At 41.1% G+C, this 24854-nt stretch overlaps 1 protein-coding gene across 1 annotated transcript; it reads right to left on the bottom strand.

Annotated features, from left to right (window-relative positions):
* Positions 1 to 530: 530 nt before the first annotated feature.
* Positions 531 to 24386, bottom strand: OLFM4 (olfactomedin 4). Its single transcript, XM_066177456.1, has 7 exons — positions 24372 to 24386; positions 23614 to 23703; positions 21301 to 21378; positions 17615 to 17767; positions 11420 to 11632; positions 10373 to 10526; positions 531 to 2684 (listed from the first exon to the last, which is right to left on the bottom strand). Exons 1-7 carry the CDS (start codon positions 24384 to 24386, stop codon positions 1891 to 1893), a joined length of 1497 nt encoding a protein of 498 aa, XP_066033553.1. The 3' UTR covers positions 531 to 1890.
* Positions 24387 to 24854: the final 468 nt, after the last annotated feature.

Here is a 24854-nt window from a genome sequence, read left to right as displayed (position 1 = left end):
CTTTCTCAGCCAAATCCTTATTTGGTCTGTTGCAGATTATTCACACAGCAGCCCTGCCTGTACTGCCTGATCTGATTACTGCACCAACGCCTCCATGGCTTTCAAATTCATTTCACAGGTTTCCAAGAAACAGATGCTGATACCTGATAAGTGGCAGCACCTGGATTCAAAACATGTTATCAGTTCATCTGCCTCCAAAATCTCAAGTAACATCTCAGCTTGGTGAAGAAGTATAAGCCCTAACCAACTAACATATTTCCATGCAGGGAAATGAAGCTCCCCTTCTGTACTTGTTGACATACAGATTTGCACCTTTGTGTTCTTCCTACTTAAGCACATGGAGTCCAAGTGAGTGCAGTGATCCTGTTTCAAATATTTGGTGTCCAGGTTCCTATTGCATCCCAGAAGTTACCTATTTGTCACAAATAGCTTTAAATGGCTCTATAGAACAGCTGAGATTCTTTGAAACTGTTTTTTATTAAAACAAAAGCAATCATTTGCATACATGTTGATTTTGATTATCAGAGGATATAAACACGGTTGTATAAGAAACAGAAGAAAATGAACCACATAAACTGCTTTCTTTGTCATTTCAGAGCTCTGAATTTCAGTGTTTTGGGTTGCTTTCCAACATGATGAAAATAAGACATTGTTACAGTGCACATACTCAGAAACTATCACACAATACCCATTTTAAAAAAATGAAAAACATACCATATACTCAACTGGTTTGGCCAGACTCATGTTTTCCACAAGACCTCTTACCTTGCTATAAGAAAGAATTACCCAGGGAACAAATTGGAAGCTAGATTAACAAGGCTCTCAGGAATCTAATTACAGAATGGCAAAAAATGTTGAAAAAAGGCACACCAAATAACACGTCTGTTATTCTATGGCAATGTATTATATACACCAAGAGCCACTTGTGGCCAATAAAGTCAATGGGAGGATTTGCATAAACTTAGAAGATCATAAAGAAAATGAAAACAGTGTTCTTTGCACTGCACTGGCTGGAAAATTGAGTATATAGATAGATTGTAGTAAGACCATTCATAGGGTCAGGTTTAGACACACAGAATTAATAAGGGAAGCAAAGTGGGACAGAAGGGAAAATTGATGAAAACCATATTGTCAGTTTTGCCTCCACAAGCATTCCAATAAGGCAGCCTGGTAGTGCGGCAGCTTGGGAGGGTGTTGAACAGCTTGGAGACAGCTATAGGTGGGGGTCAGGGGCCACTGTCCCACTGTCCCACTGCATCGCTGCTGTCAAGGGCAGTGAGCCCTGTCCCTTCCACAATGCCTTCTCTTCCCTTCCTGTGGTAGGACTTACACAGCAAAGTGCATTTTTACCCTCCCTCCTGAAGTCTTGAGCCAGATACTACTACTTCCAACTAACAAATGGATTGCTGTCTTCCAACCAAGTCTACTTCCTAATCTATTTTAATCCTTGAATTAATTTCTCCGAGGCCTCATTTCGCTCTGATGAAGATCAGTCGAAATTCATTTTGTTTCTGAGTGTCTTGCCTGTGTTACTCTGACAAATGCAAATCAGAGGGTAATTAGCTACTCAGTCACCAGATAGTCTGTGCCCAGCTATTACTGCAAACAAAAAGCACTAAATCTATGCACTGAATCTACCCCCAGAGACAGGACAATTGTAAAGCACCGAGCACCAATAAACACCAAGCAAAACCTAAAAAACCCCATAGTGCCAACTGCTGCCAGCAATATTAGTGGTCAGAGTGGGCAATCCCTTTAAAGAGTGTAAGTGTAGTGTATGACACCCCCACACAGAGTACATCAGACCAGATGAACTCTGAACTGGCAGTAGCATTGGATCCCTCATATTGACTGCTGCCAGTTTTATCAAATGCACATGTCGCTGAGGTACTAAGGCTGAAAAGTGACATCATATCTTACTAAGTAACTATCACTGTAAACATACAGTTTCTGATCTGTGGGGCTATAATCAATACTCTGGATTGTATCTAACTTTTTATCCATAATGATACTAGTTCTACCTTCTTGGCCAGTGCTTGTGTCATACATGTAGAAGATCTCCTCTTGCTTAGTGTTCAATGGCCTTGTGGCGTAAAGAACACCACATAACATGAAAGCATTGGAAACAGATGGCTTGTACTGTCTCGTCTGCCAAGTATTTAGCACATCAAGTGTGGTCTCATTGAGCTTGCTAATCACAATGTTGCCCACGTTATTTTCAGTTGAATATATTACCCATAACCCACTTTCATCCACGGCAAAATCTATGTCCTGCCATGCTACGCCTGCATAAGAGAAGCGGTTACCAATAGCAGCACCTGGAAGCTCCTTCCTCAAAACCTCCGTGTTTGTTTTTACATCATGCTTCACCATGTATCTCGAATCATAAGCATGATAGTACAAGTAATTTTTATAAAGGGCTGCACCACTTCCTTCCCCATATGTTACTCTCCTTTCATACGCGTATTTAAACAGGAGCAAATCATCAAAGGAATTATAAATTCTGAAGTATTCTAAGTATCTCCCGTCGGTGTTCAATGGCGCAACCCAATAGACTTCCTTCTCTGGGTTAGAGGGATCATAATCTCTACCCCAGGAACCGTATTTATAGGAAAATCCTCTCCAGTTCAGCTTGGCAACATAAGGCTGGCTAACATTCATCGGTCCACGGTGAACGCAGGTACCTGTAAGTAAAGAGAAAAAAAAACAAAACAAACAGGTTTTCCAAATGTCATTATAGGAGAGAAGTTTTGCAGACAGTAGCCTCCAGACAGTGCTTAGTAGGGAATAGTTTTGTGACCAAGCACAGACCTGAATGCACAGCTTCATTTTGGGCTCATTTTGGGCCAAGGTCAGCAACTGGATGGCACCCAGTGTTACAAGTTGACCAAAAACTCAGGAAAAAAATAGAGTACATATTATTTCACTTATTTGAAAGGGGAGGTGGGGGATTAATTCACAGAAAGTAAGTGCTCGCTGTGCTGTTCCATACAAGGGACAGATTTCTGTTTCTACCCATTTGAAGCAGGCCAGACTGATGCATTAGGAAATCCCTTGGAAAATACGATTTCAGAAGCATTTCAGGCTATTTTCTACCTCAGTGGAACTGAAAGCATGGGAGATGGGGAGAAAAAAAGAATGAGGAGCATCTGATTTCTGTGTAGTTCACTGTGGAGGGGAAGAAAGGAACAGCAGCAGCAGCAGTAATTCCAGAGTCACATTTCAGATTAACATTCTGCTGTCAGAATCACAGCTTTACAACTGTGTGTCACAGCCACATGGTGCCTTCCACCTCAGGCCCTCAAAGCAATCTGTAGATAGTGACAATCACAGCCCAGGAAATGTAGACAGATATTACACTGACTTTTCATGTGGGATGACTCTAAAGAAATTATGACTTCAGTCTGAACCAGAACAACTCTGTTTTACACATATCAACTGCAAAACCATTTTCAGGATCATGGGAAAAATAATTTAAATGCAATAAACAGTTCCCTTTTACTCATGCTGAAATAGTGACATTCCTGTTTCCTGATAAATTCTCAATATTGTAAGTCACTGGTAGGGAAAAAACTCCACTCAAAAAAGTCCCTGGGCTTCTGATGAGTGTGAAGCTGCCACTGGCAAAAACTAGCATACACTTTTCCAAGTGTTAACATTAGCTTTTTGTATTACTGCCACAGAAGTGTCCCAGATTTTTCTCTGTAAGGTTATCTTCACCTGAGGTAATGGAGACAGAGATATCAAGTGGCTGGCATGAGCTCACAAGCTTAGTGGTACTGCAATGTTTCCCACTTCACCAGGGTGTTCTAGCCACTAGATAGCCTTTTTTATTAAAGATGGAGTATAATATGAATAGACCCAAGTCTCACACTTAAATCAGTGAATAAATGAATGGCCAAAAATGTTGGTGTTAATAATACCTCTTTCAAAACAGGAACTCTGCACTGACAGCTATGGTGCTGAGGAAAGTCAAGACTATCTTTTAAGGTTCTAATACTTTGAGTTGAACCATGTCACAATTTCTTGCAGCCAGCTACAAGAATGGCTCATAAGCTCAGTCATATGAAGGGATGTCTGGCATGCTAATAACCTCCGTCTTAGCACAAAAAAGAAAGAGGAATAACAGAGAAAGATTTTATCTTTTGCCCTCAAAGCTGACCATTCCTAAGCATGACCAGACAATACTTATGGAGATGAATTGGAAACTCCTGAAACCACAGACAGAAAAGGTCCAAGGAACATTTTGTTCTCAAACATTTTGCAGTCTATCTCATAAAAAGAAGGAAAATTAGATGCAGACCAATGTGAAGTATTCTACTTGGAAAAAGACTGGGAAACAAGATAATTGCTGAAAAAAATGCACAGTTGCAAAAGCAGAGAAATCTTTTTCTGATCTGCTTTTCCCAGCAGAAAAGTGTTCTACCTGTGGCACTAGAAAGCCTGTCTCCTGAATGTTAGTAGTGTCCAAGCACTGACATTTCTGCCAATGTGTAAAGTCAATTTGGGCAGTGAAGCTCTGCATGTGTCCCCCTTTCTCAAAATGTACTATTCTCCTGCTTCTACTACATAATACCTTCAGTCCTCACAGTTTTGTACTGTCTTACGCTAGTGACTGTGACCTGATGGACATGTGATTCACCTGCAGCCTCCTCTCAACACCTGTGAGGAAGGTGGGGAGCATTTTTATATTAAATATAAATCACTACAACGAGATAAATCCCTGTGTCCCCAGGCCATGTTGGCAGCTTCCTTGGGGTCAGTATTGCCCATGGGAGCAGCTCTTCATCACTGAGTCTCCATCTGATGGCAAATGTAAACACTCCCATCTCCTCCCCCAGACACTTGTATGTCTTGGGTTTCTTGCAGCTGAAACATGGCATGACCCTGGTTGAATGCTGCTTTCCTTCGTGCCACCAAGAATCCATTCGAATCAGCATTCCTGGCTTGGAGCAGATGAGCATTTAAGCATGCACTTAAGTGCTTTACAGAGGACGAGGCCCTGGAGCAGAAACCTCATTTCCAAATATAGCACACAAGGCAGGCACTGCTGTATGGCTGGCCAGGCTGTATCTCAGGAAATGGCACGTAGCACGTCTAGTAACATGGCCTCAGCACTTGGCACAGCAGCCAGCATTTGGAGGTGCTTACACCTCAGCTCATCCAAAGGAAGAGAGCTAAGGCAGCCAGTGCAAAATGTTTTGCAGCCTGCCAACTTCATTAATCAATTTGAACTGTTTTTTTTCTCATATCTCTATTATGTATTGCTAGCTCCGGCATAAGGACTTCTTTAAAGCTGGTGACATATTGAATATATTACTGTGCTTAAATCACAATAAACTTATCTCAGAATTAAATGCTTATTAAATGCTCTAAAACTCTTCATTTGTTTAAAAAAACGTGGCACCAAAGCTTGCAGGTAGTGAAGTACTGCTAAGCTCATCTATATGCGACCTCAAATAATTTTTCATGTCATTAAGCAGAACACAATTCCAGATTTATTTTAATAATTTATACATTGTTTCATAAATAAAAAACAAACGTGTGTTCAGCAGAGAGACCTTTTTTACAAAAGAAATAATAAATTATTATTTCTTCCCTTAAAGAGATCTCTCTGCTGAACACTTGTTTGGTTTTTATTTATGAAACAATGAATTATTAAAATAAAGTTAGAAGTGTGTTCTGTTTTAATGACATCAAAAATTGTCTGAGGTTTCTATAGAGTATGTGCTTGATTTTTATTTCCTTGAAAATTCTCCCATATTTTCATTTTTTTTTTTCCAAAAACCTCTGTGGTAGTCAGGGGTGATCTGTCTTTCACACAGGTTCAGAAGAATTCATTGTTGTTTATTTAATCTAAACTTGCCTCCCTGTCTAGGTCTTGTGGGGAAAAAAAAAAGCACAAAGGAAACAAAGTGTCATGTAATTTTGTAAATATTAGAAGGTACTTGAAATAAATCCGTATGCATTATTCAAACTTTCAAGTTTTTAACTCCTTTCTGCATTGTTTTGGGCCACAGATAAATTATGTCCTGGTATTTCTGCCTTCCTTTGTCTCGTGATCATGTAGCAAACAGAGCAGGGAAGGACTAGCACAGGTACATACACACATACTTGTCCCCACATAAGGAACCAGTATCTCAGCTCAATTATATACTAATCCTTCTGATTCATCAGAAAAAGAGCTGACACCTAATTGTCAGGACTGAAGGGAGCCTGACTTGCTTGGCTAACAGGCTGCAGAACTGAGCATAAGGCACATGCTGCTGGGTCTCGCTTTTACCCCCTTCACTCTGAAGCACTGGCACAGCACATCAGCTTCTCACTCCAACAACACAAGAAAACATTCCAGCAGCCTCCTCCCACCAAGCAGCTACAGCTGATTGCAGAAGAGAAGGGGCCACCCTTGGCCTATGCAGTCAAAGGTCACGAGACAAGGTGGGACCCACATTGGAAGGAACTCCCACGAGGGGCACAGACACCAGAGGCAGGCTGGTGCTACATTCTCACACATGCTCTCAAGCACCAGATGTGCACCCTCCCCTCCCATCAGATGAACCACTGCATCCAGAAGTTACCAGCCTTACCACGGCTTGAGATAGTGAAGACAGAGATCCAGGAAAGGTTCTCAGCTCTAGGAAAGGAAAGGCTCATCCTGACTCCTACTGTCTCACTGACACAGGAAGACCCACAAAGACATTCCAGTCTTTCCCCAGTATCATGGGGGACCAGCACAGGCTTGCAGCTGCCTAAAAGAAGACCTATGTTGGCAACATCTAACAGGGGATGAGGTGGAGGGAAGGCTGGCATGCCTTAAGACAACTAAGAAGCTGAGGTCTTTCAACTCAGCTCCCTCCAATGCCAGTGAATAAATGCATGTGTCTCCAGGGGCAGTTCAGGAAGTCCTGGGGAGGACAACTGGCCAGTTCTTTTCAGGTGCCTCTAGGCATGTCTCTGTGTATGGATGTATTCAGTTCAAAACACAACCCAAAATATTCAAAAAACACAGCTGGCTTGAGGCAATAGGAGGCAAAACATAAGCTAAGAGTGAAATTACTATAAGATTCCAATGGGATTGCCTGAGTTTCAGCATTACGCTACTCAAGGTATTCCTCCTGCTGAGACCTACTCATCAGTAGCTTGAAATGCTTAATTTCTGAGTGTATAAAATCCAGGGGGAAAAAAACAACACTGCTCCTTTTTTCCCTTCTTTCCATTTTTCCTTTGAATTTCATCTGACTCACTTCTTCCTGCTTCCTCTCTCAGATCATTTCAGTGCATCTGCTGCAGAGTCCTCAAAGGACCATCCTGGGGTCTTTTCTCTTTATACCTATCCAATGCAGCCAACATGAGATCAGCCCAAAGGAAAATTAATGGATAAATATTTCTTCCCACTGGAGTGGTGAGAAGAGAGATGCCATGAACCACTGCAAATAGGAAAACCGGTGATAATGATGGGGATGACTACCTACATACCAGACACTCAGACACCCAACTCTCCAGTCAGAGGGTAAGGCAAATGGAAACCAGTGATTTATTTCTGCTATGTTACTTGAGAACGGGCCTGCTCACTAGCAGAAATACAGCAGCAAAAGCCTTGGGGGACAGAGTCAGAGGGGCTGCATATTACAGCAGTGTGAAGCAAGAATCTTTAATTAAACTTGCATTTAGACTCATGATCTTAGACAGCTTGGGGATTAGCCAAGCTCTCTCTAGTTCATGCTGCCTATCCAAAATATGCAGGAGAGAGGATGAAGGGGAAAAGAAAAAGCAATCTGAAAACAGGACAAAGAGTCCGTTTAATACAAACATTATAAATATAATATGAACTAAAATCGGGGCAAGGCCAAGAGGTTTGGCAGGAATTGAAGGCATTCAGGCTTGCAGAGAAAACACACGGAAATGGTATTCAAACATGCAAATGGGTGCTAGAAAGCTCCAGAGGCCTAGCTGTGAGCATCCATGCAGCACCTCCAAAATGACCAGCTAGGAGATTCAGCTCTCTCACATACTTACTCCATCTTCCCAAGCAAAAATATCTTACTGCTTCTAGGTGTTTTCGGATGCAATCTGCAGGACATGTGGTTGCTCTACAAAGTCCTCTGCACAGGTGGTAGTTGCTCCCCACCAGCAACTACTTTGCTTTGTGTGACTTTGCTCACACAAAGTCAAAATATGCTAGTCCTGTGTGGATTAGCAGGGATCTGAGCCTTCATAACACCTGGGTTATCTGTAGAGCTACCATCTCCCAACATGAAGAAAACTTGCCAGCCTACAACAGTTTCTCTGCCAGTCCTTTGTGCCATCCTCAGAGACCACACTCACCGAAAAGGAGGCCACGTAATAATACATTCAGACACATCCTCCAACCCCCCCAGGTTCCTACCTCTGGACAGAAAAACTTACAGGCAACACCAGAGGTTGTCCTCAGCTGATGTCAGTGGTGGTAACTCTCTGGAAGTTGTTATATCAAGTAGGGTTTTGACCTCCTTCATTCTTTTCTGCTACAATGCAGTGTTGCCATATGCAAAGGTGCCTGACTGTCTGAACAGTCAGGAACAAGGCAAAGTTAAAGCAATACCATTTTGGGGCCAGATAAAGTCTATCCATCTCCCTCCTGTACCCTGAGAAACAATGCTGAATGAGTCTATTACAGACACAATTCCATGCAGTTCCATTTACCCATCCCAGAGCTACCATCCTGCTCTAGACCATGACTTGCCTATCCCTGCATGGAGCTGCACTTCAAGTGTAGTTTCCCCTTTCCTACACAGTGAAAGCTGCTATGTCCCATGGAAACACCATTCACCCAGATGATAAAAGTAGATCTCTCCTCCATCACTCATGGAATTACACAGTATTCCTATTCCAGAGCTCAATACTTTCTCACCAAAACAAAAGCTTGCCGTAAGCTTGAAGAGAATGAGATTGTTTCTTTCCACACACCATCACCCTCAATAAATCAGTGAGATGCCCTTCAAGTACTTCTAAAACATTGCAGAGTTTTTTTCATTGAAACATTTTAAGCCCTCCCTTAAGGAGCAGAGAAAGGCCTTGAGATTTTTTACTGCAGGTTTTTGTTTCAGATTTCTCTCCTGTCTGACTCCCAGACAAGGTGTTACTCACGCATTCTGTCAGAGATACACAGCAACTACTTGCACCACCATGAAGCCCTAAGGAGGCACTGATCACCCTAAGGGAAGCTTGTATTGCTGCCTCTCACCTTTCCAATGAGATGTTTGAATTAGCTGACCTCAAGGTGATGAGAGGTAAATGCTGGTAGGTGCAAATTTGTGCTCATTGAAAGCAGGACACAGCTCCTCCTTATTATGGGCTCCTCTTGCTGATTGTTAACCAGCTTCTGTGAAAAAGCAAGAATCTTCCCCTGGGTATTGTATACAACACGGCACTTTTGCTCTTACAACACTCTGGCTAAAGGAGCCCCCTGTGTATAAAACACTCAGGGGACCAACATGGTTTCAGAAATCCTCCTGTCTGTTAGCCACTGGGATTCTTCACCTGGCATAATTAATCTAGTGTTTCCTAAATATTTTGTTCCAGTATATCATATCTGACTCCCAACATTTCTCAGACTATGATTCCCTCACAATGTGATTTTCCAAACTGAACACTTTTGTCAAGACAAAAGTGTTCTTTCAGTTATAAACTAATTACCACACACCCTGTGACTCTTAACACGATTATGCAAACTGCACTGTAGGAGCCACTGACCCAGGCCCCAGAATATAACCTTTCCTAGTTAAGAAAACTATAAAATCTTAGTTCCATTGAAATCGGTAATAAAGCTCCCCCTTATCTTCCTGAGACCAGAATTTTTCCCCAGGTCCCTTGACCACCTTTTTTAGAAACACCTCTTGACTGTGAAGCAAAAGTAATCTTCATGTAAAGCTCCCTTCTGGAGCTTGCATATCAACAGCTTTAGGACATCAACAGTTGCTCATACATTTTCCAAGCAGCATTAGAGCAATATTGCCATGAACACAGGTCACTTTCACAGGAACTACTAAAAATCAAAGCTAGTTAGTAAAAAAAAATAGTTTCCCACAGGTAATTGTTCTGAGAAAAAAAAAAAAAAGAAGAGGGAAAGAGATTCACTTTTCACCCTATACGTAAGAGGAAGACTGCAACTTCTTCTGTCTGAAAAGAGCTACTGTGTTTGTAAGAATTGATTCTTGCCTTCATTTTCCTTTTGAACCATTGATGAAACATTGGGAGCTGTCTGCTCAATTTTTCAAGAGCTAAGGAGTATCATTACAATTGTATTTAAAATTAACAAAGGGAAGTCTCTGCATTTACAGCTCTAACTGTGTATTACATTATCTCTTACGTGTTATCCAGAAAAAATGCTTACCTGGTGGGAAATAAGGGGGTGGTGTAGTTTTGGTTGCATTCTCTTCACACTCTTTCAAGCGTTGCTGCAGAGACGCAATTTGTCGACGAATTGCAAGGACATTGTTTTTGTCCAGTGACTCTAGTTCATTTACCAGTATTGTCAGATTGGTGATCTAGAGGGGAAAAAAAGACAGCAAGTTTATTGTCAATGTTATTTTACAGATATTGGCTGCCAGGGCTGATCACAGAAGACAGTACAGAAAAAGGTTCTGAGAAATGGGCCTTATCCTCATAGCCTCAGCTTGACGTTTCCAGCAGAGTATGTAACCACAAGGATATGCTTTAAGACTAAGCTGTATAACAGTATGCAAAAATAGTGTTATTTTACTCATAGTGTAAAAATATCCAGTAAGTCTTAGGCAAGTGCTAGATGTTAAACATAAAAAATACTTACTCCAGCCTTACAAAAGTATCTGTAAATTTCATTTGCAAAGACAGTGTTTTTAATCACCTGCTTGATGATCCAGAGGACAATGGAGCAAATGAGATTTTACTTTCCATCTTAAGTAATTTTTCTCTCTAGGTGAGTGATTAACTACAATTTTGAAAATATGATTTATAGTCTGCTAGGAAGGTGATAGTCTTTCCCACTTCTTGATTTCATATTGATTGGGCCACTGCCTTAGCAACCAGCAGCTAATTTTTTAATTATCTAAATTAAAGCACACAGGCTTTCAAGCATGGGGGTTGTAAATTAATATTTATTATAATAATTTAATCAGCTTGAGTGTTTAACACTATGCAAAACTTTTAACTTACAGGCAGATATTTGGCAAAACCAGAGTGGACTCCATTTGCTTTGGGGTTTCTTTACTTTTCTGTGCTCTATATCAAGGAATTACTGTTAATACATTTAAGGTCAAGTTTTCTTTTAATTTATGCTGATGAAATGCTAAAATAATTCCACTAGCTGCAGTAGAGACAGACTGCATTTCCTCAGCCTAAAGAGAGAATAGACTATCTGTGTATTTGAACCCTCTGTAGCTAATTAAGACCTTGGCAATACCTCCAAATATATTTGCTCAACGATGGCATTGCTTCCAACAAGGCTGGGTTTCAGCTGAGTGACCAGTCTCTCTAGGTCACGGATTTCCACTTTCAGTAACTGGAAGTCCAATTCTGTGTAAGATACACCACCCGACTCCACTTGCTGCACTCTGATGGTTAGATTGAGGATTTGCTGCTGATACAGTTCAATTCTTTCTGAGTACTCCTTAACCTGAAAGCAAGAAAAAAGACATACATATTCAAGTCCAGGTTAGCAAGTAAGACAAGCCTGTTTGACATTCTTATTATATTTCTGAGTACCCTATGCATAGCTTCCACATACTTGCTATATATATTCTTCACATAAACTGCATAAATGTAATTCTCATCACATACATTAAAAATATGAAATTTAACCCTCATTTATTGTTGGCAGTTTCACAAAATCCCCTCAGGAACGCCTGGGGATAACTGAAGGCAGAATTTTACTCACGGTCTTCCATTTTTTTAAATTCATTGCCTATATTGTCTCTGTGAGCTAATTTCATCCTCAGTATGCCAACTTACAATGGTGAAAATTTTATTAGGAAATCTGCAGTGTATTATCTCTCAAAAGCAACCAGAGAAGGCTGCAAAATGCAATAAAGAATTCCCAAGTTTTTCAACTTCATTTCCTATTAACTCTGAATCCAAATAGGACTTTACCCTGTGTACATTTGAATTGTGTCAAATGTTGGCAGAACTCATTTGATGCTTGTCTTTGGGCAGGGAGGAAACATTTAAACACAGTGTTAAAAATCAAATCTGGTTTAAATGAAAGTGTTAAATATATGGCAGGCATTAGCTGGAGTAATTTATAGAGCAGCCTTTTCAGTCTTTGAATCATTAAGTAGTTGACCAGATAAATATATTTTCACACATATATCTGCTGAGGTAAAGGTCACAGCACAAGCATTGTGAAGCAGAATGTTAAGAATATTATATGGATTTGGGACTTCCCTTAGAAATGTTAGTTCCTTGAAATTTAATGCTTTGGTAAAGGGGCATAATTTCTCTCCCATATGCTTCATATATCATTATATCACAAAAGATAAGTAGGAATAAATATAAATAGTTTGTTGCACTAGTAACTTCATATTTATACCCTCAGATGGTATTTGTGCTTTTATCTACAGCACTGTAATTTCCCTTACTATTATTTCTTCAGCTGAAAGGCTTAGCCTACATCTTCTCAAGTGTTCTTGCATTATATTAACATTATATAAAAGTCAGTACTTTTTCCCCATGGTGTCTGAAATCCTGCCATGATGCGAAGACTATGGACTTCCTGTTTTTCTGCTCTGGCAGCAGCCCTTGAGACAGGGACCCAGAAAAAAATCCCACATTTATCAAATAATTCCTTTCAATATTGATTGAATCCCTTGTGTACCAAAGAGGAGGTATGGGAGCTCATGGCATGGAAATTTATGAAGAGGATCCTTGAAGATCATGTGCTATTTAGTGATGTGGATTAAGGAGGAGAAGCATAAGGGTAGATCCTCTGTTCAGAAGTACAATTAGCAATAGTGGCACAACTATACTATAAATCTTAAGCCACTACAAAAACCCTGCATGGACATTACATGGTATACACCAAGATCAGGATGCTCAGTTCCATGTATTTAAATCCGAGTTTGAAACAGATCTTCTGTTCTAAATGTGTGCAGACAGACTTCGAGCTGCTCAAAACTGTCAAGTTTCCACAAGCTGTAGCAGAAGCACCCTGGCGCACAGCACTGGATGCTCTAGATGTCCCAGATCAAGCCTGGATAACTTCAACTTACTGAATTAAGAATCAAAAGTTATACAATTCAAGTTATACAATTAAGAATCTAAAAATAACAGCCTAAAAACTTAGACCTAGTTCCTTGTAACTGGCTAGCAACAGTGATAGCTGGGATTACTTGCCCTCACTGCCACCATCATCTGGTAGGGAATAGCAGAAAGAATCAATCCCTTTGGAAAAGACAGAGGTAGTTGGACCTTACACTTTCACTGATCACCAAAATCAGTTTGGTATCGAAAGAGAACCTCAAAAAAAATCATCTGGAAAAATTATTCAAAGGCAAATGTTTAAACTGTGTGTCTAGAGTTTCTTCAACAACAACAAAAGAGGAAAGAATATTATTACAGTCTGAGAAGTATGAAGCATGTCCATTTCTGAGCAAAATTGCACTGCTGTGTGAAGTTATGTCTATCACAGAGATATCCAGAAATCTGTCTAGGTATTAATAACCTTTCTCACAGTAATACTGGTAATAATAATGCAGTACAGACCAAATCTGCAAACCACTGAAATAAACAGGCTTCTGGAATTAGTGATGGCTACTCATTAGTGAGAAACCTGTGAATTTGAAGATTTCCCCAGGGTTTTCAGAGCCTGGACAAAAGAGCAAGGCATACATAGTTATTTCAGCCCTGACTGCAGAATGCAGACCTGAAGTTCTCCTCCCATTTTAGAGGATTTTCACTCAGTCAGCCATCTAGGTCATTTAAGGACATGTCAACACCATCCAGCAGAGTATAGCTGAGCCTGAACTAGCACCATCACTCTGCAGTGCTCTGCACAGCCACACCAGCGTTGCAGAGAGCTTAAGCTAATAGCTCCCCTGGCGAATTATTGGACAAATAAAATTTTCTCAGCAGTGCTGCACTAACAGGTCTACACTGCTTTTGCAGATAAATCCAGCACATCTGTTAAGTATTGCAATGCTCAGTGTGGACATTCCCACCTGCCTGGATCTGGTTTAGGAGTTTCTGTGGGTTAGAAATATCAGTTGAAAAAAGAACACAACGTTGCTCTGTTGATTGGCAGATAGATTTAAGCAGCTTGTAATCCCTGCTCTTCTACTGCATCTACCTGCTACAGACTGCCTGTGGTCTCTTGACAGGCTGGCACAGAAATTCTGTGCATATCCTATTTTTAGGGATACAGACCAATAACTAGTACTGATTGCTCCCGCATTTGTCATAAAAGCCTAAAGTAGGGTATGGTGAGAGCATAGGGCCTGGATTAGCCCTTTATGGGAACAAAATGGAACCATGTGAGGCATATGTAAGGGTAAAAGTACTCAGTTTCAGTTTTTTCTCATTACAAGCATTGTCACCTTCATTTAATGAAAAGGGCAGGAAAAATCTGTTATGCTCATTTAGTGTGTCATTTACCTGCAACTGGTATTTATCAAAACAGGTTTTGCAGCATGCAAGCAGACACTTCTCCAGCACACATTTGGAGAGTACAGAAGGGGGAACAAAGGTGCAAGATGAAGATGTAGAAGAAAAAATGTGGGAGGAATGAGGGAAGATAAGAAAGAAATTACAAACCCAGCAACTTTCTAATATCACTCAGCCCAGGACCTGGCTTCGAGCAGGCTTGACCTCTACAGATCCATAAGGAACAAGGCTGGCAGGATGCCTTCTGAGATGGAGAAGAATTCCATTGCAGGTTAACCTGTTTTGAAAAGCAGGGAGTTTTTTTTGCTCCTGTTTCTGTTAAGTGAGGATGTTGTGGCCACTGTGAGCCGTGTTCTGAAAGGCACTTTCTCTTCTTGTGATTATGTGCTGATGTGTGCTAACACCCCTGTTATAGAAGTGTCCTCTCCCGTTTCCTATTGAGAGGAACAGCCAAATCCCACTTTGCTTTAAAAGGTTAATTTTCTTCTGCAATCATAATTATGCTGGCAAAGGTTGATGTGACAGAGGAAAAATTAGTCTGGTATTTTCAGCCTACGGTTTGTACTCACTTGGCACATGAGAGCATCTCTTTATCTGCAAGCTTCCTTGCCTGCTGATTCTATAAAAGGACCCCCTTGCTTTTTGAATTAGCCAACAATCAGGCAAAAGGTTAATGATTCAATCAGGTTGTTTATCTGGGACTTCTAGCACATGGAAAGCATCCTTAAGAGGGTCCGATCCTGCAGCTCTTATCCAGGAAAAGTTCCCGTGAGCTTCAAAGGGTATTTTAGCAGAGCAACAAAAGTATGGATTCTCAGAGTCAAAAAAAGAAGCATTCAGTAGAAATTCCCACTTCTGCGGTGAGACTAGCTTACGTCTGAATGCAATCCCCTAGGAATTTGCTCAGGATCATTTCTAATAATGATCAATATTGAAAGCTTGGGTTTCCTCCATTCCATTATTTCCTGGTCCCTATGAGTATTATCATGACTGAAGTAATATATAGGATTGCATAAGAAGCATTTTTTTCTACAATTGGAAAGGTAAAGAATTTTTGAGCATGGGGATTTATGCATGACAGGACCTCAGAATACTTAAGTTCAGATATGAATAGGGTAATGCTCAAAAACTCTACAAAAAAAAAATAGAACATTATAACTGTATAACTGTATTACTGTTATAACAGTTATAACTGTTATAACTGTAACAAATCTTACACACATCAATTTACACCAAAATTCAATCTGTTTATTTCAATTTCTGACCTAAAGTGTCTCTTTTCCCACATCACACCAAAGTATATGTCACACTTTAACTAGATGCATTGAGACACTGCTTGGCTGATAGGTCTCAACAGGATGAGATTCAGTGAAGCCTGAGTTAGGACAAGAATTTTCACTGTCTGCAGCGGGAATTGCAAGTGGAGGTCAGTGCCTACACTGTGGTACACTGCTGGGAACAGAAGGGTGACAACAGTCACAGCAGCTGACACCAGCTGGCAACGTAGACATTAAAGTCCAGGATGGGGACTCAGCTTGCCCTGAATTTATAGGTGAGTTTCAGGTACAAATCTGGACACCTAATTTTAGGTTTCTATAGTTGTAACCTGTGTGCCTGAACTCACTGGAGATCTGAAGTTGTCCACACAGAGAGGTCAAGCAGCACTTGAGATGCTCCCATATCTGCCTGGCATTAGCCTAAAGGGAACACGCACCATTCTGACGAAAATACCAATAAGAGATAGGTTACACCAGCGCAAGAGACTGGGAAACGTGGTACACAACCACCTTGAAGAATCATGCCAATTTTTGGCTGGGAATCATACCCCTCATCCTGTCCCAGCACAGTTACCTTCAAATGCTGGCACTGACCACAGTGGGAACAGTATGGGGGACTGAAATCTCAGGGATTTTCATGGCTCATTAACCCTGTGCTGCACTTCCATGCTCCAAGGGATCAAGTAACTCCTGTGCTTGAAGACAGCAGGATTTATGTCCGTTTGTCCTTCATATGCCTGCTGACAGCTGAATGTGTTTCACTGTTAGCTCCAGCTCTTTCAAAACAAACTATTTGAACTGAAAGATCTTACCACAGGATTCTACAGCCTGTTGTTGTGGGTTTTAAGCACAACTTCTTATCTCTTCTTGATTATACCAGAGGAGGGTTATGAATATTTATGATTAGAATTTATAATTTAATGCTTTGCCTTTTCTGCTGATTAATTCAAGGACACTTCATTTCTTAGGATGCTTGGTTTCCAAAGAAAACACTTTCTGCTGGACACCCAGTCTGAATCCTGAATATCTATCCACCATAAAAAGTCAAAGGCAGATTCCTGTCTTCACAGGCAGCCTCACCCAGTGCACTTCAGCATTTGTAGGTTTGCCCAGGTTCCTCAAAAAATGGATCTCAATTCATGCAACAAGCAGCCAAAGCAGTCTGTGTTTGTCTTCAACAGAAATGCATAATTCAGCAGTCTCACTGCCACAGCTTCAGATGTTGACAAGAAAGATTTTTTTTTAATTTATTTATTTTTCCCTGTGAGAGCAGAAGCAGTGAAGGGGCAATTATTCACCTACTTCTTCACTCTGGGCTGTGGTGACCTTTCTCCTCTTTCCCTTCACTGCCTTCTCACAATCTGGCTGGCTTGATACAAATAATAACACATGAAAGAGCAGGAGGCTTGGCTTCCTATAGCATCATGTAGCAATCACAACCTAATAAAACTGAGCCAAAAGAGGAAAAACATAACCATTCTTCCAAAAGATACCATATGTCTCTAGCTGAAAAGGCCTAGAAAAGAGACCTGAGAATATTCAAATGTATGTAGCAATGTCCAAGGTTAGAGATTTAATCACATTTCTCCTTGTTCTTAAGGAGCCCCCTTTCTCACTTTTTGAAAGACACACCACAGAAAAATACTGGCTGCTGTACTTTTTCATAGGCAGCCATTCTTTGGAAAAGATACAACTGTTATTTTTAAGACAAAAGAACACCTTACTTTAGAAAGCTCCGCCTCAAACTTCTCCGAGAGCGTTATGGCTATAATTTCCAGCTGCTCGGCCTTCTGCACTGGAAAGGTGGTGTCCGGCAGGTACACAGAGCACTGACAAGTTCCCTCATCATTCACAGAGCCCGACACGTTGGCAAAGAGCTGCAAAAACAAATTGGTAAAAAAAAAGTGTTGACGTTCTTCTCTAGAATCAGTACATAGTAATGTCTGGCAGTAATACTAATTGTCCCAGTCATGAGATCAGCAATTTCTTTACTAGCCATCTTTCACCTTCTTCTTCTAAGGAACTCAAAATATCCAGCATTTTTTATCACTCATCCTTACAAATCTCTCTAAAAATAGTTAAATATTGCTTTAAAGATTTTACCATTGAAAAAATGGAGACATACAATAGTCCTTACTTTCCCAGTCTTGTGGACAATGTTCCTAAGATAATGAAATAACTTTTCCAGCAGATAGAAAAGCAGGCAACAGCAGGAAAATAATAATGTAGTAAGTTAGGTCTTATAGCTACCATTCTGTTCATCTAAATTGTACAAATCATTTAGTCATTTACATCCATAGAGAGGAAATCACTGAAATAGAACTAGTAACAGGGAATATTTTGAAAAGAAAAACCTTTCATTTGAAGATTTGCAGCCAACCACTGCAAACAGACATGCATTTAATTATACACCAGTGAAAGGTGATGAATTAAATATGGAGGTTTGGCCTAGGGAAGAGATTCTTATTTTGCTACAAAATATTGCTCGTAACACCCACACATCACAGCCCGCCCATCCATCCTTGTGGATAGTTGGCAAAGCTCTTGCCCATGAATTGCCTTGTCCCAGTCGTCTGCATGCTCACAGCATCACCAAGCAGTGTGCATGAGGGACAGAAAGGTCAGGGCTGGCACCTCCTGATCTTGCCATAATTTACAGCCAAGGCTCACTGTAGTCTATAAACACTGAGCTGAATACTGAGTGTGTTTGGAACAGTTCTTTTTTGTTTGTACACAAAATTTTTCCAATTCATAAACCTATCACAAATTTATTACTAAAGATATTTGATGTTACTTTAAAATATTCTGGCACACACTTCAATGCAGCTGCATATTTTTAAGCTACAGACTTGCTCTTTAAAAACACTTCTTTCTATAATCTCCTCTCCTGCCTTGCAGAAATCCCAGTGTTATTCCCGTGTTTTCTCTTTTCTTTCCCTCTTAAAAATAAAACAACAAAACTATGTCCTGAGAGCTGACATTTCATCACTTCTTCCCTTGCTTTTTCACAGTGGTTTCAACTAATGTCCTCACTGCAAAACCAGCCCAGAACACACAGTGATGACCAGCAGCAAAGTTGTCTTGATCTGTGAGCCCATAAAGAGAAGAGCACCGAGCAGGGATGATCCCAGTTCACACTTCTGGCAACCTCTTTACTGCAGTCACAACAAACAGCATGCATCTCATTTTGAAAGAAAGCATGGAAAGTCATTTTATCTGTGTTATTAAAGCACCATGGGCCTTAAAACTTCACTCAGACTGCTGAAGACATTTAACATGAAAGGAAGCAGAGAAGTATCTCATGGCATTCCAGAATATCCCAGCACATAACTTCCACTGATTTCTCTGCCAGGCAGGTTACCAAAGCACTTCTGAAAATCCCACCGAGAACATATTATGTCTAAGTTTCCAAGTATTTTTGAAGATATGGCTATCAGTATGTAAATTACTATGAAAGATTAGTTCCTAAGTCATTTAGGTATTTCTACACCTCCGAGTCCTCAGTGCATTGGCATGGTTGGGATGGCAGGGAAGTCGCTCAGCAATAAAAAAGGAACAGATGGGACAGATCTAAAGAAGAAATAAATGTGGCTTAGTGAGTACATGGGAGCTTCTCTGAGACTGTTGTACATTAGCATGCTATTTTTTGTGTGGAAGGTACTGTATTCTGTTCCTTCTGTGTGTAACACAAATAAGAGTCCATGTATACAAGGGAGAGTATGTTATACAATGTATAGCAATAGGGTGTGCCATACCTTTGTGTGCATTATACACCCTGGTGTAAACTACACTCTCAACGTATTACACCAATCAGTTTTCTAGACTTACCCTTCCTACTCCATGTGCTAAAAATAAATTCATAAATGTATTCAGGTATCTCCCAAAAAAACTCAAACTCATGCTTTAAACCTCCCTGTGAAAAAACAATCATTATATTTTAACATTTGAGTTAGGAGGGAGCTTTGAGTTGAAGGAAGAGCTTCACTGCAGGAAGTGCAGCTTATATTGAAGCCAACAGTTTCCCCAAAAGAGTGGAAACAGCCTGGGCAGACAGAGCTGCTTCCATTCTTCCACTGACATTACAAACATTGGGATCATGATGTTGACAAGACCAAGAAGCATTGTTTAGTTAAAAGCCCCGTGGGTCAATAAGTCCCTAAATCAAAATATAATACCAGCCAAATGACAACCATGTACCAAAAATGTCTTCCATCATCCTGTAGAAAAATACATGAGATAGACTGCTACTTTTGATGGAGTTGTATGGTTTTTACAGTTTAATAATTTATACAGAATGCTTAAAAGAGAGCAAACTGTCCTAGCCTACAGCAAGGACTTGACAGCAACATTTCACTCTGCAAAATTAAGCTGTTACATATACATATTTGAAGCTACGAGAAATGCTCCTTTTCCACATCCCTTCAAAGTAACAAAGGGAGTAGGAGCGAGCAGTTACTCAGTTTTCTGGAAATCAGGAAATTTGTCACTGTAGCCTAGTGACATTCGCAGCTCTAAATCAGCTATTTGCTCATCCTAAGACAAAGAATGGGATCCACAGAAAGCACATAGCAGGGCCACAGCAGGGACAGAAGCCACCTCAGCTGGGCAAGGAGATGGATAAAGTTTGGGTCTTGCTAATGAGACTCTGAAAGAGATCCCTGACTCCATTTAACTTTCTAAATGCTCTACTGGAGCAAGAGACTCAACTCTGTCTCAGAAGAGGTCCCTCCACACACCCTGTATGCCACACTGAGCATGCCTGGACATGCAAAAGATCTGCTGTGAAGCTGAACCTGTGCTTTGGAAGAGCTCTGTTTTTGACAATTTGCAGGACCATACAGAGCAAATGTGACCCACTGAATCTGCTCCAAAGTGAACGTGTTATTGAACAGTCCCTGATAAAAAGAGGGAAAAAAACCAAACTCTGAAATCTGCAGACCGTGAACTTAAGCACTGTACCAGAAGGCACATTCATGTCCCTCTGTCATCAAATAGCTGATAATATTTTAGCTAGGTGGAACAGGGAGAATCAAGATTTTCTCACTCACAGCAACCACAAGTGGGCACTCCTCAGGGAGACTGTAATCACCAAACCGTTTGCCACATTGACATTAAATCCCCATCTGTTTCATGTCTGTGGTCCAGTTTAGTAGCTACAAGGTTAATGCCAAAGTTTTGGATCTGACTGAAGGCATTGAATGACACGGTAGCAGTAGTGATGATTTTGGAGATTCATTATTTCCTAAAGTACTGGATACAAAACATGAATGCTTTTTCCAGGCAGCACAACTGCTGGCTTACCTGTGTCAGAGTTAAGTCACTAAGTGACTGTGTAGCATTTAAAGAAAAGGACAAAAGTTCCCAAATTTGGTCTTTTCTGGACTATGTCGAAGAATAGTAATGGCTATACCTCTGGGGAAGTGTGCGATTTGCCATTCATATTCCTAGGCTGAGTCAGATATGGAAGCATCGTACTGAGATGAGCGGTCTGAAAAGCAAAGGAAAGATTTTCTTAGTGTGATTTACTGCATATGGCACCATCCCTTTTCCACCAGTTAGCCCCCATCCTGCAGCTCCAAAGCACTTTGATTTTATTATGGGAGCTATCCTGAGAAACTGTAAAATTTCTGATCTGCTACTGAGGTGACGGTTTCCCTGGGCACAATGTCACTTCACAGACACCTCTTCTTGAAGAAAGGCTCTGTGTGACCAGAGCAGGGCAGGGGATGCTCAGCCTGTCCAGGAGGTGTGAGCTGAGGATGTGACAGGCAGCCATGGCAGAGTGCATGGCAGTCTGAAAGGACAGTGTTGTGCCCCTCTGTCTTAAATCCAGAGAATACCATCCTCCCAGCAGGAATGTCCCCTCCTCTCCACCCAGTTCATGCCCTAGCCTTTAAGCAGAGGACTCGCTGCCCCTTTTACACCAAGCTGTCAGGCTGTGAGCTGTGATGGCTGGGAAAAATGTCCCACTTTGCTGCTAGTAGCATGGAGGTGACAGCATCCCACCATGGAGAAGGTGAACTGAGGGAAGACACCACACTGCTAGGGATACAGCCAGATCCACCCTGGGAGCCTTTTATGCAGTAAGAACATATACATTCCCTTTAACTTCCGTCTGTGGCTAATGCCTACCTTCCTGCAGCAGCAAGGACAGCAGCTGTCACCCTGGCACAATACTGGGGGTTACCACGTCCCCACACAGTGTGAAGAGCAGGGTGCATTCCTGTGATGCAGCACACTCACCCATAATGGGATCTCACCAAAAGCTGGGTCAAACTGGGAAGTGGAGCAAGACACCCTCAATGTCAAATGGTGCAACAGATGGAGCATCAAATGGGCTTCCCCTGCAACAGGACACTCACTGCTGCATCTTTCTGCATTTCCCAAATCCCAGCAGGAACCCTGTTCCTGAGCCAGGGGATGGTGGGGAAATCCAAATGGCCGACAAAGGGCAGTTCTATTAAGTGGCACAGTGTAAACAAGCTTTGTGGGACAAAAATTTGTCAAATAAACCCTCTTGAACAGGCACTTGTGTGCTCATACCATTACACTGAACACGATGGGCAGCTGGTAGCAATTAACAGTGTTAGGACAGAGAGCATCACAAATTGTGCAAATCACACAAACTGAGGACTAGCTTAAAGCTAAGCAGGCTAAGGAGGACTTTCTCCCCTATTAAGCTTTCTACCCTCAGCTCATCAACATATATTTACACCTCCATCTTGAATTTTGCAACTTTTCATTTCTTGAGCAGATAAAAGCACCTTCCCAGGAGGTGCTAACTTCACTGCCTGCATCCACAACACTCCCAAACTTAAAAAAATGTAACTAGGGGCTCACAGGAATTTTCTGGTTGGTGAATAAACCAGATAAATTAGAAAGAATTATCAGGAGGCAAAATGGTTTTTTCTCAAATTTTAACCAATAAATACCAAAAAGGCAGTCATTTTTAGTCAAGCAAAACCAAAATGCTTTGCTTCATTTGAAAAACTTAAGATACTAAGATACTCACAGACTCTTTTTCTGAAAACTGAAGCCTCATTTAAATTTTTTTTAAAAAAAAGGACAGTACAAAATCAAAACTATCATTCACTAATATAATTTATTGTTTTTAAAAAGTATTCCTCAAAGCTTTCTCCTTCCCCCCTGAATTTGATGTAGCTTTTGGTTGGGAGTTATTGTGGAGTTTTTTCTGATTGATTTGGTCTTCTCTGAATTTCTCTCTTGCGCAACCAGATACAGTTTTTTAGGGAAGAAGAAGAGCACCCAACAATAACCAACCAATATGGCTTTCATGTGCCTGGTCACAGAGTATGACAGCAATCATGCAACTGGGAAAGCTCCCATCTCCCAATTCCTTCCACATCAAAGATGTGGATCTCTTCCTGCTATGAGCCCTTGCTAATTAATTAGAAGCTACACAGAGCATTTAATATCCACTCAGATCCTCACTGGGAGTTGCACTCATCTAACCAAAGGCAGAATTTGACTCTGACTTTAAACCTGTGCGTCACTTTTACATTTTTTTACCCAGCCCCTATACATTAGTTGGGGGGAGGATGGAGGAGTACTTTGAACTTTCTCCATGCAGAAACCTTAACATTTGTCTAATAATTTTCCAGGAATCTTAAAAGAATTCTCAGCAATCTAAACTACATGAGAAGACAAGAAGGCAGCAAAGCTCGGGTGAAGAGACCCGCCCCCCTCCCCCCCCCCATCTTACCACTCCTGCTGCTGCTGTCGTCCCAGCCAGAGCACTCATGCCCTGCATGAGGAAAAGCACAGCTACCAGTGTGTGCTTCATCTTCTCAGCCTGCAGATGTGACAGCAAAGGGAGAAAGGATGTCTTTTATATTACAGTCTGGGGACTTCCCCTATCAAGCATTAAGGAACTTCTATGATATTTTTACAGGTTCTGGGAAAGTGATGTCATAAATTCATATAATAACCAAATTACTAACGTACAAAGAACACGTTAGTTACCATCATAAATTAACTATGTCCAGTTTTCTAATAGGAAGCCTTTTCCATGGGGTACAGTATCGGATCTTAATCTTGGTTCTATAGAACACCAGGTGCTTATTTGCTACAAGAGGTAAGCAGACACTCCTCATACAGTTACTCAGTCATAAAAATTTTTTGTAGATACTTTGAAGATTCCTTCAAAGTTATGCAGACAACACACATCTTTGTGTGTATTTATTACTTCTTACACGTACAGAGAAGAGCAGGTCAGGCCAGACTGCTCACACACCAGAACCATGCTTCCCTTTTCCCAAAGGCCAACAGACCTTTGCCAATAAGTAAAATACACAAAGGTTTCTACACTTTTTCAGTTCCCTTGATTCTCACATAGCACAGGTGGGACACAGACTGCCTCCCATTTCATTCCCAGCAGGTTTATGTGTCATATATTAACACTACAGGCCCATTAATGCTTACTCATGCATTAACACTGTGTACCCACCTATGCTTATTCACCTGCTCTCTTTTCATGGAGCTGCACTCCTGACCACAACAATTCACTGTCCTGTCTCTAGAGCACTGATCCAAAGAGGTAAAAAAAGTCACATGCAATTAGCGTGGCCCCCACACTCCCCAGAGGAGCCACACCACCCTATGAGGGGCAGTGAGCTGCCTGTAGTTCCCACAGCACCCAACCCACCATGGGAATTCTCCACTTCCAACAAGATACTACCTTGATAGAGTCAGCTGCAAGCCTCCTGTGCAGAAGAAATTTAAATTTCTCTCCCGAGTTCCTTGAATCACTGGGAAAATGAGCTTGGTGTTTGGAAGGAAGGTTCTAGTCAGGACTAAGGGAATGGCTATATCTATGCACTTTTGTAAGTCAAGAAGTCTCTAGACCAAAACATGATCATGACCAAAACATCATTTTCCTTTTCCTTCTTCATTCTATCAGGCTCAGTTCTTCTACTGAGTCAGCAACAAAAGGCTGTAGCTGTG

Source organism: Chamaea fasciata, unplaced genomic scaffold (genome assembly GCF_029207755.1).
Source record: "Chamaea fasciata isolate MVZ Bird 193981 ecotype frontalis unplaced genomic scaffold, bChaFas1.0.hap1 SCAF_2, whole genome shotgun sequence".
Taxonomy (NCBI): Eukaryota; Metazoa; Chordata; class Aves; order Passeriformes; family Sylviidae; genus Chamaea; species Chamaea fasciata.
The sequence above is the reverse complement of the archived record's forward strand: the minus strand, read 5'-3'. Positions and strand labels throughout refer to the sequence as shown.